The following is a 15,161-nucleotide window of genomic DNA, read 5'->3' as shown; positions in this document are numbered from 1 at the left end:
GCATAGATGAGAAGTTTACGGGCAGTGAGACAAAATTAATGGGAGTGGAACAACTAGGACGGAAGTAAGGAGACTGCGGACAGAAACTGAGGAATGTAACCAATGACAGTGAATGGTATGTGCAGAAATTGTTGAATGGGAACCTGTTTTGCTGTGTATACTATCACCAAAAATACAATAACATATTATTTTAAAATGTAGTTTATTTAGTAAGCCAACATTAATCCCAGTATAGTAATGAGCTTTTGGTGTAGTGGAGATTACAAAAACAGGACTGAAATACTTATATCTGGAAATAAAAAGTCACCTTTTTAACTTGATGGGGTACTTTTTAATATACATTTGCTAGAGCTGGGGAATTGCATTCTGATGTAGCACCCTGCAGAGTACCTAAGTAAATTTGGATTAAAAACAAAGAACTAGAACAAAACCTACATAAAAAATTGGAATACCTAAATTATTTGCATATTACTTGATCTTTGGGCAGCATTTCATCTTCCAAGCACAAGATAAAAAGCAATCTATGAAAGAAAATACTATACAAAAAGATGTCGAGCCTCATTCACAACAGAAAGGCAAATTGAAATTACAGTGCAGTATCATTTTTTGCTTGTCAGATTTGGCAAGGTTTCAAAAAGTTTGCTAGCATACTGTTGGTGAGAGTGGGGAAAACAGGTTCTCTCATGTATTGCTTATGGGAATATAAAATGATACAGCCTCAGTGAAAGGCAATTTGGAAGTATCTGTCAAGTTTTAGGAAGAAAGGCCTGGCAATCTACTGCCAAAAATCAGTCAAGGAAAATCTTATGGATCACAACAGTCTGATCTGCACCCCATCATGGGGATGGCACAGGGCCAGGTAGCATTTCGTTCCGTTGTGCGTATGGGGGGCTCACCATGAGTTGAGCACAGACTCGACGGCGGCTAACAACAATGATCAATCAAATTTTAAAATGCATATTTCCTTTGAGTAAGGAGACTTCCTTAGAGAGCAGTTGGAGAACATCCTGAAATTCCTGAATGCATATGCAAAGACATAGGTACAAGAATATTCACTGAAGCAGTGTTTGTAATAGCAAAGAAGACAACAAAAACAAACAGGAAACAACTCAAATGTTCACCAACAGAGGACATCTGGGTTACTTCTTGATAAACAGACATTAATGGGTTATTTCCTGAAAAACAAATCATGTTATATTAATCCAATGGAATAGTATGCAGCCATTAAAAAGAATGAAGCAGTACTACCTATAATGATATTGAGAAATTCTCCACAATGCACTGTTAAATGAAAAAAAGAAAACTGTACAGTGGTTATACAATATGCACAGGGCATAATGCACATAGTATACTACCATTTCATGGGGGTAAAAGAATAGAAGTGTGTGCATGTGTGAATATACATGAGGATTTATAAATTCATGGGCTATCTCTGGAAGGATACACAAGAGCATAGTAATAAGGATTGCCTCTGGGAAAGGAATCTGGGTGGCTGAGGGACAAGTGGGAGGGAGGCTAAGTTTTCACTGTAACCAAAAAACCAAACCAAACCCATTGCAGTCATGTCAATTCCTACTCATAGTGACCCTATAGGACGGAGTAGAACTGCCCCATAGAGTTTCCAAGGAGTACTTGGTGGAGTTGAACATGCTGACCTTTTGGTTAGCAGCCATAGCACTTACCCGCTACACCACCAGGGTTTCCAGTTTTCACTATACATCGTTTAAAACCTTTGACTTTTGTACCATGTACAACTATTACCTCTGGGGCTCCAGAGCAGTTAATGCTATTCTCTATTTTACATTTATTATGTAACTTCTGTATCACACTTCATTCGAAGAAAGTTTCCCTACTAAAACAAGCAAGCAAAACACAAAAAACATTCCCAAAACAAAAAAAAATTTTAGGACAGAAGGAAGGAAGGAATTAAGAAAAATAAAAAGGCCACACGTAGGTGCTCTGGTCAACATGCCCAGCTGATCCCAGTGTTAGAGTCATCCCAGGAGCCAACATGAAAGTGAGGAAGACAGGTCACCCCCGTACTCCCTGTTCACCTTTCTGACCCATATAATCTGTAGATATAACAAAATGGTTGTCATTAAATGCCATTAAGTTTGGCATAGTTTTTCTATACAGCAAAAGACAACTAGAACTGAATTTGTTATCTGAAAGTGGGGTGATGTTGTAACAAAATCTAATGCCTAAAAGGTGTGGCATTAGATATGGAATTGGAAGGTGGGTAGAAGCCTAATGGGGCCAGAGGAGTCTGTCAATGAGAACTTGAACAGAAGTAAGAGACATCTTGATGTATTAATGGAAGATGGAGGGCACCGACCCTTGTTACGTAGTGGCGGAAAGTTTAGCAAAACTGATGCTTGCAGTAATGTGGGAAATGGAAGCTGCACCTAATGAACTGATGGGTTTGGCTAAGAAGATTTCCAGGCGGAATGTGAAATGTCCACTATTTTCTGTTACCTGTGTATCATAAGATGCAAACAGAGATGGGCAAACAAAAGAACCACTTAGTTTGCAATCAGAATTCACAGGAAAGATAAAGCATCCAGAACTTGTAGAGTTCAAAAATAAAACTATCTCCCATTTCTAGTCTCTCTCAGCAAAAGATTATCAAAATAAAAAAAGGCCACATGGCAAAGGTTAAGCGCAGAGCACTGGCAGGAAACAGCTTCAGGCTAAGGATGAGGCCAAGGGTGTGACTGTAAAACTTTCCTTAAGACGTCAGAAAGACTAAAGGTGCTCCACAGATTGTTGTGGACAGACAAAAGAATTTTTAAGAATCTTAAGGGTGTTGTATCACAACAGCTGTATAAAGAGTCCAAAGTAGAGAAAGGCTTATGAAAATATACATATGTGAGTATGGCTTTTGTCTACTAGAATGGGTTATAAATTGATACCTAAGAAACCGACCCAGCCCCTCATCCACTGCTGGTGGGAATGTAAAATGGTGCAGCCACCGTGGAAGGCAGTTTCTCAAAAAGCTGAACACAGAACTACCATATGACCCAGCAATCCCAATTCTAGGTATATACCCAGAAGAAGTTAACGCAGAAACACAAAAAGAAACATGTACATCAATGTTCACCGCAGCATTTTTTTTACAATAGCCAAAATGTGGAAATACTGAAATATCGATCAACATACGAATGGAAAACTAAAACGTGATATATACACACAATGCAATAGTACTCAGCCATAGAGAGAAATGGAGACCTGCTGCACGCCTTGAAATCATAGTGCTGAGCGAAACAAGTCAGTCGCAAAAGCACAAACATCGTATGATCTCACTTATAGGAAATAAGCAAAGATTATTAGTGGTTACCAGGGCTGGGTTTTCCTAGGGGGCGTTGAGTTTATGTTAATGGAATGGTTTGTTAAAGAATAGTAAGAATAGCTGCACAACTTGCAGAATGTAATCAATGTCACTGGATTGTACACGTGGAGGTTGTTGAACTGGCACGTGTTTTGCTGTGTGTTTTAATTTCTACCACAATTGAAAAGTAAATAAAACCCATAAAGGCTTTAAACAGAAAGAGATAAAGACAGTACATAACAAAAAGAATCCCTTAGACCCCTGAACTTCTATGAGCAGGAAGCAGACTGAGAAAACTACTCAGCTAAAACACAGGCTGCTTTTTATGAAAAGGGAAGATGGCTCAGAGAGTAGAACGAAAACCCTAGAAGGCAGAACCAGGAGCCACAGAAAACAACTCCCAAGGAGAAGAACTGGAGCTGAATCAAGGAACTGGTGCCATTTTCCCAGCTGGACTTCAGGACTCCTGTGGGCTAACTGCTGACTAATATATGCCTGTCATTCCACCTCCCCGCTTTTGCAATAGGTTATCTGTGGCAGTGTTCCCATCCCCTGCAACCATTGTATGCTGGGTGTGGTGGCCGGTGGCGGGGGGGGGGGGGGTGGGGGTGGGGGGGTGGGGGTGGAATGGTAGATAACTTGTCTCTTCTATTCACAGGTCACAGATTGAAAGGACTCATACTCAAGGAACTGTACTTGAGAGACCACATCTGAGGTGCCTCATGCATGCCTAGATCTGATTTAGATGACGGGATCCTGTACTTGGAGTTGATGCCATAACAGGAAAACACTTTGAAGATCTTGGGAAAGGAGAAAGTGTGTTTTGCATGTGGAAGGGATGTGAACTGTTGTAGCCAGAGGTGGACTGGGACAGATTGTATTTTCAAAGATGGCCATAACACTCTCTCATCCCATATACTCTTCTGAAATGTGACCCTGCCTTTCCTTCATTAAGAGATAGAGTCTAATTCTCCTCCCCTTGATGTTGGGCTGTCCTTGGTGATTCTCTCGTAAACCAAAGAATATGGCAGATATGATGCCGCATGACTTCGGAGGCCAGGTCAGACAATGCCTTGCAGCTTCTACCTTGGTCTCTGGGAACACTTGTTCTCCAAGTGCTCTCTCGGGATGCTTCCTCTCAGAACCGAGTTGCCATGCTGTGAGAAGCCCAAGCCATGTGGAAAGGCCACATATAGGTGCTCCAATCAACAGTTGACTAAGCTCAGCCAAATAATTTCAGCTCCCAGTTGTTCGAATCAACTTCTGCCATCTGGGTCTTCCCAGCTAAGGACCAGACGGCACAGAGCGGAGAAAAATCATGCCTACTGTACCCTTTTAGAATTCCTGACCCACAGAATCCATAAGCATAATAAAATGGTGGTAGTTTTATGACACTAAGTTTGCAGCAGTACATCGAAAGGGGACTGCCAGAAATTCAAGCCAGATTCCGAAGAGGATGCGGAATGAGGGATATCGTTGTTCATGTCAGATAGATCTTGGCTGGAAGCAGAGAATACTAGAAAGATGTTTACCTGTGTTTTATTGACTATGCAAAGGCATTCGACTGTGTGGATGATAACAAATTATGGATAACATTGCTAAGAATGGGAATTCCAGAACACTTAATCATGCTCATGAGGAACCTGTACATAGACCAAGAGACAGTCTTTTCAACAGAACAAGGGGATACTGAGTGGTTTAAAATCAGAAAAGCTGTGCATCAGGGTTGTATCCTTTCACCATACCTATTCAATCTGTATGCTGAGCAAATAATCCGAGAACTCAGGCTGTGTGAAGAAGAACAGCATCAAGATTGGAGGAAGACACATTAACAACCTGTGATATGCAGAGGACACAACCTTGCTTGCTGAAAATGAAGAGGACTTTAAGCACTTAATGATGAAGATCAAAGACCACAGCTTTCTGTGTGAATTACACCTCAACATAAAGAAAACAAAAATCCTCACAACCGGACCAATAAGCAACGTCATGATAAATGGAGAAAATACTGAAGTGTCAAGGATTTCATTTTAACTTGGATCCACAATTAACACCCATGGAAGCAGCAGTCAAGAAATAAAACAACATATTGCACTGGGGAAATCTGCTGCAAAAGATCTCTCTAAAGTGTTAAAAAAAAAAAAAAAAAAGATGTTACTTTGAGGACTAAGGCAAGCCTCACCCAAGCCATGGTGTTTTCAATTGCTTCATATGCATGCGAAAGCTGGACAATGAATAAGGAAGATCAAAGAAGAATTGATACCTTCGAATTGTGGTTTTGGCCAAGAATATTAAATGTACCGTGAACTGCCAGAAAAATGAACACATCTGTCTTGGAAGAAGTACAGCCACAATGATCCTTGTGAGGATGCGAAACTTGGTCTCATGTATTTTGGACACGTTATCGGGGGGACCAGTCCCTGGAGAGAAGATCATGCTTGGTAAAGTAGATGGTCAGCAAAAAAGAGGAAGCCTCTGAAGGAGATGGATTGACATGGTGGCTGCAGCAAGGGACTCAAACATAGCATCGACAGTGAGGATGGCACAAGATCGGGCAGTGCTTCGTTCTGTTGTACACAGGGTTGCTATGAGCTGGAATCGACTCAATAGCACCTAACAATAACAATCTAACAAGTTTGGTGTGGTTTGCTAGACACCAATAGATAAGTGGAACGGTGCACTACCAGAGATTAAATTGTGCCATTTGAAGTGAATAGGCTTCTACATTGAATGTGCAGGGCTGGGTGATTACCTTGGAATATTAAGGAGCCACCCCCGACAGAGTAGTGTAGAAAGTGGTTCTCAAAGTGGCATGTAAGCACTGTTTGTGTTTATAGGGTTTATAAAGAAATTGCCTAGAGGTCATTGAGGAGGATAGAGGTATAGGGGTTCTATGCAGTGATAAGTACACCTTATTTTCACTTATTGAATATCTTGTTATCCAACATTTCACATTTATGACAATAATAAAAAAATCTACTATCTGAATATTTTGTGCATTAACGACATACATCTGGCAGTAAAGAACGCCGAGGAGTGAGGCAAGAGTAATGCTGGCTGTAATGGTTGAGGTTATGTGTCAACTTGGCTGGGCCATGATTCTCAGTGGTTTGGCAGCTATGTAATGATGTAGTCATCCCCCATTTTGTGATATGAGGTGGTCATCTTCCATTTTCACATAATGTTGATTGCACATAACAACCTGGTCTTTGGAATCTAACCATGGCAGTAAGTTAGGAGAGGGTGTAAATACTAAACCAGTCCTGGTGGAGTTGTGTCTATTTGGCCTGGAATAAATGAGGAGCCTAAGCCTGAAGCACTCTTGGCTGAGTGCTGAGTGATCACACACCGTGTCTGGCTGGGCAGGGGCTGGCCTGGCAGAGTCTGCCTCCACCAAGTTCAGCATCACTCATCTGAGTGTGAGTGGTACCTGGCAGCAGCAAATAAGGACAGCAGTAGAATGTGCACGTAGCCCCTTCTCTCTTGGTTTACACATGGAGGTTGAAGCAATTCCCTTTCAACTATAAAATTCTCCAGAGGCAGGGGTTATTGGAGCGTCGGATACTGGACTACCTTCTTATAGGGTTTCTTGGTGTTCCAGTGATGAATGAACAAATAAGAGAGTCAGCTGCATTAGTAAACCTAGATTGTGGATCAGAAATTTGAAAGCCACTTCAGGTTTTCTGAGAAATAGAATGAAACTAAAAGGAATTAACGAAGGCCACACTTAACAAGGGCCACACATGTAAGCCAGGAGAAGCCAGCTTAAACCCGAGGCCCGAGGTTTCTTAGGGGTGACAAAGCAGGTCTTTATGGTGGTTCCTCAGTATCACCCCCAAACACTTCCCACATCCTAGTGGCTAAGAGTACGTAGTGGCCTGGCTGAATCCCTTGGCCATGCCATCCTTGGGGCCCTGATTAACTCCCCCTACAAACCCTTCCCCAGACCCCAACACACTCTAATACCTCAGTAGCTAGGCAGCCATACTCAGTCAATTTTTAAATCACCACACGCACATGGGAAAGAGCAATGCTCTTTCCAAAGTACCAAAACAATAACAAGTTGGCAGAGGTAAGTCAACAGCTGGCTGAGGAAAAGAATACTGAATCATGTGTTGAAGGGAGAAGGAAATTGAGAGTGCCAACGTTAACACCCAAATATCCTCCACTGTGGCCTTTGGGATGAGTGCCACATGTGCAGACACTTAGGACAGCTGGGGCTTTCTGTCAACATCCAGGGAAGCTTCTATGATGCCCTTTCAGGTTGTGTTTGTGTGTGTATGTGTGTGGAGGGTGAAGAGGAAGGCAATGGCACAGCATCAGCCTGGATTTAGTTGTCTCTGAGGCCCACCATCTCACCTTTGTTAGAGAGGCCACCCTACCTCAGATGCTGATCCAGACCATGAGAAAGTCCCTGGTTGGTGGACTCCTGCAGATGCTGCTCTTCCTAACCACGCCAGATCTCTGTAGGCAGTTAGGAAATTGGTTACCCAGATGACAAGAAAATCACAAGGCTGTTTAAGGGTCTTAGGAGAAGGCAACCTGGTAGACTTGGTCCCCGGATCTATTCCTGGTGTTGTCACTAGTCAGGTGGGTCACCTCAGACAAGTCCTTCCCGCTCTCTGGCTTCATTCTCCTCATCACTAAATTGGGTGCTCTGAATTAAATCAAGAGTTTTTCAACTTTGTTCTGCAGAACCCTGGGGTTCCTCGGAAAACCCTCAGGCAAGGGATCGCTAAGTGAGAAGAGCCCCAGACCTTTAGCTCCTATGTCATCTGGAGTGGCTTTATTTTCATCAGATTTATCTGAGAGTTCCAAGAGCAATTTCGACCACCAGATTAAATAAACTCTAATTTCAGCTGAAGAGCTGTCACTCAAAGGTCTGCATGAGAAATCAACAAAGACCAATTTAGGATTTGTCTAGGAGGTGTCAGGAACTCTACTTTCTATGAGGAAGACTTTCATGGTTGTGGGTTGGCCAAGTGACAGAGTGCTCCACAATGAAAGATTTATCAACAATATTGGTACTTAAGAATTTAACTGAGGTTCACCACAATACAACGATGAGCTTTCTAAACTGCGGCATGCAGACCCCTGATGTGGCAGCCAACAGGGCACAGGGAATGTCAGAAGGATAAACAGGAGCTCTTCCTGGAGCTTCGATTTTATTCTATGTCAAACAGTTCCAAGAATTTTGTTTATACTTTTATATTATGGAGTAGAAAGCTAAATTTGCATACATTTTAAAGATTAAAGCATGAGACTTCAAAGAAATTTCAAGCTTGCTGCTGGCTACTTCTAGCTACAAAGAGTCTAGACCCCAGGCATTGTGTATTGATTTCCTCTGCATTAGGGGAACTTCAGTGGAAAAAAACCAAGAACCTCTGACGTTATGCAAAGAGTGCAGGCATTGGAATTACACAAGACTGGGGTCCTAATTCTGATTCTGCTGCATGCTGTCTCCAAACTTGGGTAAATTTCTTACCTCAGTTTCCTGGGTAAGGAAACTGGGATAATAACCCCCATCTTTCAGGGCCATTGTGCAGATTAGAAATAAAATCTATAAAAGCACCCAGCACACATTAGGCACTTAATAAATGGTAGTCCCTAATAATATTACTGATAACAGTAATAATAAACTATGGATTAATCAAGCTAACTACAATATGCTTGACAATATTTCCAAATCAGATAGTGTTTTGCTTTGTAAAAAGACATTTTCTGTATTACAACTTAACATTACTAAGCCTGGAATATATATATATATGGAACCGTGGTGGCTTAGTGGTTAAGATCTATAGCTGTTAACCAAAAGGTTGGCAGTTGGAATCTACTAGGTGCTCCTTGGAAACCATATGGGGTAGTTCTACTCTGTCCTATAGGGTCACTATGAGATGGAATCGACTCAATGGCAAGGGGTTTTGTTTGGTATATATATATATATATATATATATGCATATATAACCAAAAAAAAAAAAAAAAAAACTTTGCTACCGAGTCTATTCCGACTCAGTGACCCCATAGGACAGAGTAGAACTGCCCCTTAGGGTTTTCAAAGATCGGCTAGTGGATTCGAGCTGCTGACCTCTTGGTTAGCAGCTTGAGCTCTTAACCACTGCGCCACCAAGGCCCAATACACACACAGACACAAACACATGCACACGCACACACACGCACACACACACACAATATAAAGACCCACAATATACCTACTGATCAGTGTGTTAAATAGGTCTGTGGAGAAAAAGAATAAAAATAATAGACTTTCTTAAGTAAGTTTGTAAGACACTATTTTTATATTCTGATGGTAAAATAGCCCAAGGAGAAAGTAACAAGTTCCAAAATGATGCAGCAAGTGAAGAGCAAAAGAAAGCCATATATATATATATATATATATAGCGTAACAAGAATAAGTAAAGCATTTCAGCTAGCAGAATGTTTTCTTATTAATAAAATTCTTTAAAATAAATTCATCTCTAAATTAAAATTGGCCAGTTTTTAAAAGTAAAGCAAAGTTAGTGCGTGTGGCCCAGAATAAAAGGAAGAAGGAAAGAAAGAAGAGAGGGAAGGAGCTCTCAGGCTGGGGAGAGCAGATGCCTTGTGCTGTAATCAAGTCGCAGATGCTGTAATCAAGTCGCAGATGAGCTACCAGTTATACTGATATCTTCTAGGAAGAGACAAAAGGTGACAGTCTAGAAAGGTTAAAACCCAGCCCATCTCTCAGCCAGTTGGTGGCCTCTGCCCAGGCTACTTAGGATTTCTGACTGGAAGGCTGGCGGACAACCACAGGCTGAGGGGAGGTAGGGGGTAAATCCAGCTCTGCTCCACGGGCCCTGAGCCCTTACCTGGGGCTGCTCCTGCCCAGGGAAGGAGTGCACCTTTTTCTAAATTTACAACAAAAACCACCAGTTTTGGGTCAGGTTGATTCTGACTCCTGGTGACCGCAGGTATGTCAGAGTAGAACCATGCTCCATAGGATTTTCAATGGCTGATTTTTTGGAAGTAGACAGCCAGGCCTTTCTTCTGAGGTGCCTCTGGGTGGGCTTGAGCTTCCACCCTTTCGGTTAGCAGCTGAGCACATTAAGTGAAAGACTCCATATGGCCTAGATGCAGCCCAGGAGCCTGAATACAAGAGTTGAGGTGCGGGCCACTGAGGGAGGAGGTATAATAGAAATCTGTCACGTTCTGAAAGGTGAGTCACAGTTGGCAAAGCAGGACTTACGGAGAATAAAGGTACAATGGCAGCTTGGCAACTCGAGTTTAGCCTCTATAACAACAAGAGATGGGGTCCTGGCTGGGCAGTTTTCCCCACCCTGATGGTCAAGATGCTCCTAGCACACCATGAGGTCTTTTCTGCTGGCTCTCTATGCTGCTGCCCACTGCCAAGTTCATCCAGGCTACAGGGCGGTCAGTGCAGCACACAGCTGCCACCACATTTGTGCCTGGCCAGCAGCAGCCAGGTGACCACCTGTGCTTCAGGCACACTCCTGAGCAACTGCCCCCTTGCAATCTCCCTCCCCTTGGACGATCATGGGGCTACCAGGAAATCATAAGTGGTATATATGTGAAACCCCTCGGCCAGGATAATCAGCTTTAGAAATGCATTCAAAACAAGAAGCGATAAGGGTGATTAAAAACAGACACTGTGGTGAACACTTGGAAAGTGGCATGGGCTGGGAATAAGGGCAGACTAATGAGAGAGCTTGGTGGGCAGCGTCCAGCATTGGCAGGGTGGGGCAGATAGCAGAGGACTGTCCTGGGCATGCGAGGATACGTCTCATCATAACGTCCCACTTATTACATCTTTACTAAGCAGTTGCCATCAAGTTGACTCCAACTCATGGAGACCCCATGTGTGTCAGACTAGAACCGTGAACATACCGTTTTCAGTAGCTGACTTTTCAAAAGTAGATCACCCAGCCTTTCTTTTGAGGCATCACTGAATGGACTCGAACCTCCAATCTTTCATTTAGGACCCAAGCTTTTTAACAGTTTGCACCACCCAGGGATTCCTACATCTTCACAAGATTCTTTTAAGTGTCCTACCATATTAAAGCTAAGAGTGCATAAAACATAATGGCAAGAGAGGTCTTCCGTACTTTCTCTGAAAAATCAAGATTACACAGTTGAATAGCTTACAATAGTGATATAAAGTTTAAGCTTTTTTTTTCCTACTTCTTGGCAATAGTTCTCTCACAAGCTCTGTATGATAGGAAAATGGACACAACACACTGCTCTAAAATCTCAGAGAGCTGGAGAATTACTAAGCACATGACAATAGGAAAGAAGGGGAAAAGCAAGGCAGTTATAAATGGAAATCTTCAAGCAGAATTTTTGTTTACCCTTTTGAAGCCACACATACTGCTTTTCCCACAACAGATCATTGGCTCCACTGAGTTTACCTCTAATGCCAAGCTATTCTGTTTCCTTGTTATCTGATTTCTATAGCATTGGCATAATAAGGCACAAAGAACTTCCATCGCCACTTCTTCAATGATGTTTAATTACATCCTTTGGCTCTATTATAGATATTTCTAAATGGAGGCAAATTCTGCTCGCCAACTCACAGCCATTTTTAATTCATGACTAACCTGCCAAAAGCAATAGTTTAGAGTGTGATAATCACAACTATAGCTCTCATGGAAGAAGTTATCCAAACCTGATACACTTAAGAATCCTAGATTAAAGCCCAAGTGGGATGACCCTGTTGTTGTTGTTTTGTTGTTGTTGTTGTTGTTGTTAGGTGCCATTAAGTCCACTCCAATTCATAGCAACCCTATGTACAACAGAACAAAACACCACTGGGTCCTGGCCATTCTCACAATCGATGCCATGTTTGAGCCCACTGTTGTAGCCACTGCGTCAATCCATCTCATCGAGGGTCTTCCTCTTTTTCATTGACCCTCTACCTTACCAAGCCTGATGTCCTTCTCCAGGGACTAGTTCCTCCTGATAATGTGTCCAAAGTAAGTGAGATGAAGCCTCACCATCCTTGCTTCTAAGAAGCATTCTGGCCATACTTCTTGTAAGACAGACGTGTTTATTCTTCTGGCAGTTCATGGTATACTCAATATTCTTCACCAACACCATAATTCTTCCTTATTCATTGTCCAGCTTTTGCATGCATATGAGGCGATTGAAAACACCATGGCTTGGGTCAGGCTCACCTTAGTCCTCAAATTGACATCTTCAGTTTTTAAGACATTAAAGAGATCTTTTGAAGCAGATTTGCCCAAACCTTTGATGTCTTGACTGCTGCTTCTATAGGCGTCGACTGTGGATCCAAGTAAAATGAAATCCTTGACTTCAATATTTTCTCTGTTTATCATGACATTGCTTATTGGTCCAGTTGTGAGGAGTTTTGTTTTCTTTATGTTAAGGTGTAATCCATACTGAAGGCTTCATCAGTAAGTGCTTCAAGTCTTCTTTGCTTTCAGCGAGCAAGGTTGTGTCATCTGCATATTGCATGTTGTTAATGGGTCTTCCTCTAATCCTGATGCCCCGTTCTTCTTCTTACAGTCTGGGTTCTCAGATTATTTGCTCAGCATACAGATCGAATAAGTATGGTGAAAGGATACAAACCTGACGCACACCTTTTCTGATTTTAAACCACTCAGTATCCCCTTGTTCTGTTCGAACGACTGCCTCTTGCTCTATGTAAAGGTTCCACATGAGTATAATTAAGGGTTCTGGAATTCCCATTCTTAGTAATGTTATCCATAATTTGTTATGATCCACACAGTCAAATGCCTTTGCATAGTCAATGAAACACAGGTAAACAGCTTTATGGTGTTCTCTGCTTTCAGTCAGGATCCATCTGACATCAGCAATGATATCCCTTGTTCCACGTCCTCTTCTGAATCCAGCTTCATTTTCTGGCAATTCTCTGTCAACGTATTGCTGCAACCGTTTTTGACTTATCTTCAGCAAAATTTTACTTGCATGTGATATTACTGATAATGTTCAATAATTTCCACATTCTGTTGAATCACCTTTCTTTGGAATGGGCACAAATGTGGATCTCTTCATCAATTGACCAGGTAGCTATCTTCCAAATTTCTCAAGCACCTCCAGCGCTGCATACCACCTCAGATGGTATTCTGTCAATTCCTGGAGACTTGTTTTTTGCCAAAGACTTCAGTGCAACTTGGACTTCTTCCTTCAATACCATCAGTTCTCAACTATATGCTACCTTCTGAAATGGTTGAATGCTGACTAATTCTTTTTGGTACAGTGTCTGTGTTTTCCTTCAATTTTCTTTTGATGCTTCCTGTGTCATTCAATATTTTGCCCATAGAATCCTTCCATATTGCAACTCGAGGTTTGAATTTTTTCTTCAGTTCTTTTAGCTTGAGAAATGCTGAGCGTGTTCTTCCCTCTTGGTTTTCTAACTCCAGATCTTTGCACATTTCATTATAATACTTTATTTTGTCTTCTTGAGCCACTCTTTGAAACCTTCTGTTCACCTCTTTTACTTTATCATTTCTTCCATTCACTTTAGCTACTCTGTGTTCAAGAGCAAGTTTCAGAGTCTCTTCTAACATCCATTTTGACCTTTTCTTTCTTTCCTGTCTTCTTAATGATCTTTTGCTTTCTTCATGTATGATGTCCTGGATGTCAATCCACAACTGATCTGGTCTTTGGTCATTAGTGTCCAATGCCTCAAACCTATTCTTGAGATGGTCTCCAAATTCTGGTGGGATATACTCAAGGCTGTATTTTGGCTGTAGTGGACTTGTTTTAATTTTCTTCCGTTTCAATTTGAATTTGCATATGAGCAATTGATGATCTGTTCCTCTGTCAGCCCCTAGTCTTGTTCTGACTAATGGTATTGAGCTTTTCCATTGCTTCTTTCCACTGATGTAGTCAGTTTTGTTCCTGTGTTTTCCATCCAGGGTGGTCCACATGTATAGTCTCTGTTTTTGTTGTTGAAAAAAGGTATTTGCAACACATAAGTCGTTGGTCTTACAAAATTCTATCATGTGATCTCTGGAGTTGTTTCTATCACCAAAGCCATATTTTCCAACTACCAGTCCTTCTTCTTTACTTCCAACTTTTGTATTCCAATCACCAGTAATTATCAATGTATCTTTATTTCATTTTTGATCAATTTCAGACAACAGAAGTTGGTAAAAATCTTCAATTTCTTCATCTTTGGTCTTAGTGGTTGGTGTGTAAGTTCAAATAACAGTTGTATTAACTGGTCTTCCTTGTAGGAGTATGTATATTACCCTATCACTGACAGTGTCGTACTTCAGGATAGATTTTGAAATGTTCTTTTTGATGATGAATGCAATGCCATTCCTCTTTGTCGTTTCCGACATAGTAGATCATGTGATTGTCTGACTCAAAATGTCCAATACTGGTCCATGTCAGCTCACTAATGCCTAGGATATTGAGCTTTATGAGTTCCATGTCATTTTTGACGGCTTCCAATTTTCCTAGATTCGTATTTCGTACACTCCACGTTCTGATTATTAACAGATGTTTGCAGCTGTTTCTTCTCATTTTGAGTTGTGCCACATCAGTAAACAAAGGTCCCAAAAGCTTGACTCCATCCATGTCATTAAGGTCGATGCTACTTTGAGGAGGTAACTCTTCCCCGGTTGTACTTTGAGTGTCTCCCAACCCGAGGGGCTCATCTTCCAGGATTATATCAGACAATGTTCTGCTGCTCTTCACAAGGTCTTCACTGGCCAGCTTTTTCAGGAGTAGACCATCAGGTCTTTTTTCCTATTCTGTCTTAATCTGGAAATGCCGCTGAAACCTGTCCCTGGTGGGTGACCCTAATGGTATTTGAAATACTGGTGGCACAGCTTCCAGCATCACAGCA

At 41.7% G+C, this 15,161-nt stretch overlaps 1 protein-coding gene across 14 annotated transcripts in view; it reads right to left on the bottom strand.

The window, feature by feature from the left end:
- Positions 1-15,161, bottom strand: part of RAPGEF4 (Rap guanine nucleotide exchange factor 4) — a 348,490-nt gene that overhangs the window by 161,175 nt on the left and 172,154 nt on the right. For 2 of the 14 annotated variants that reach the window (XM_049887449.1, XM_049887448.1), the window contains one exon: positions 7,711-7,792. The exons of the other annotated variants lie outside the window; for them this stretch is intronic. In XM_049887449.1, the coding sequence (XP_049743406.1) occupies positions 7,711-7,792 (82 nt within the window). The remainder of the gene's footprint in view (positions 1-7,710; positions 7,793-15,161) is intronic. 14 annotated transcript variants of the gene reach the window in all.

This window comes from Elephas maximus, chromosome 6 (genome assembly GCF_024166365.1).
Source record: "Elephas maximus indicus isolate mEleMax1 chromosome 6, mEleMax1 primary haplotype, whole genome shotgun sequence".
NCBI classification, from domain to species: Eukaryota; Metazoa; Chordata; class Mammalia; order Proboscidea; family Elephantidae; genus Elephas; species Elephas maximus.
This window is presented reverse-complemented; position numbering and strand designations above follow the sequence as displayed.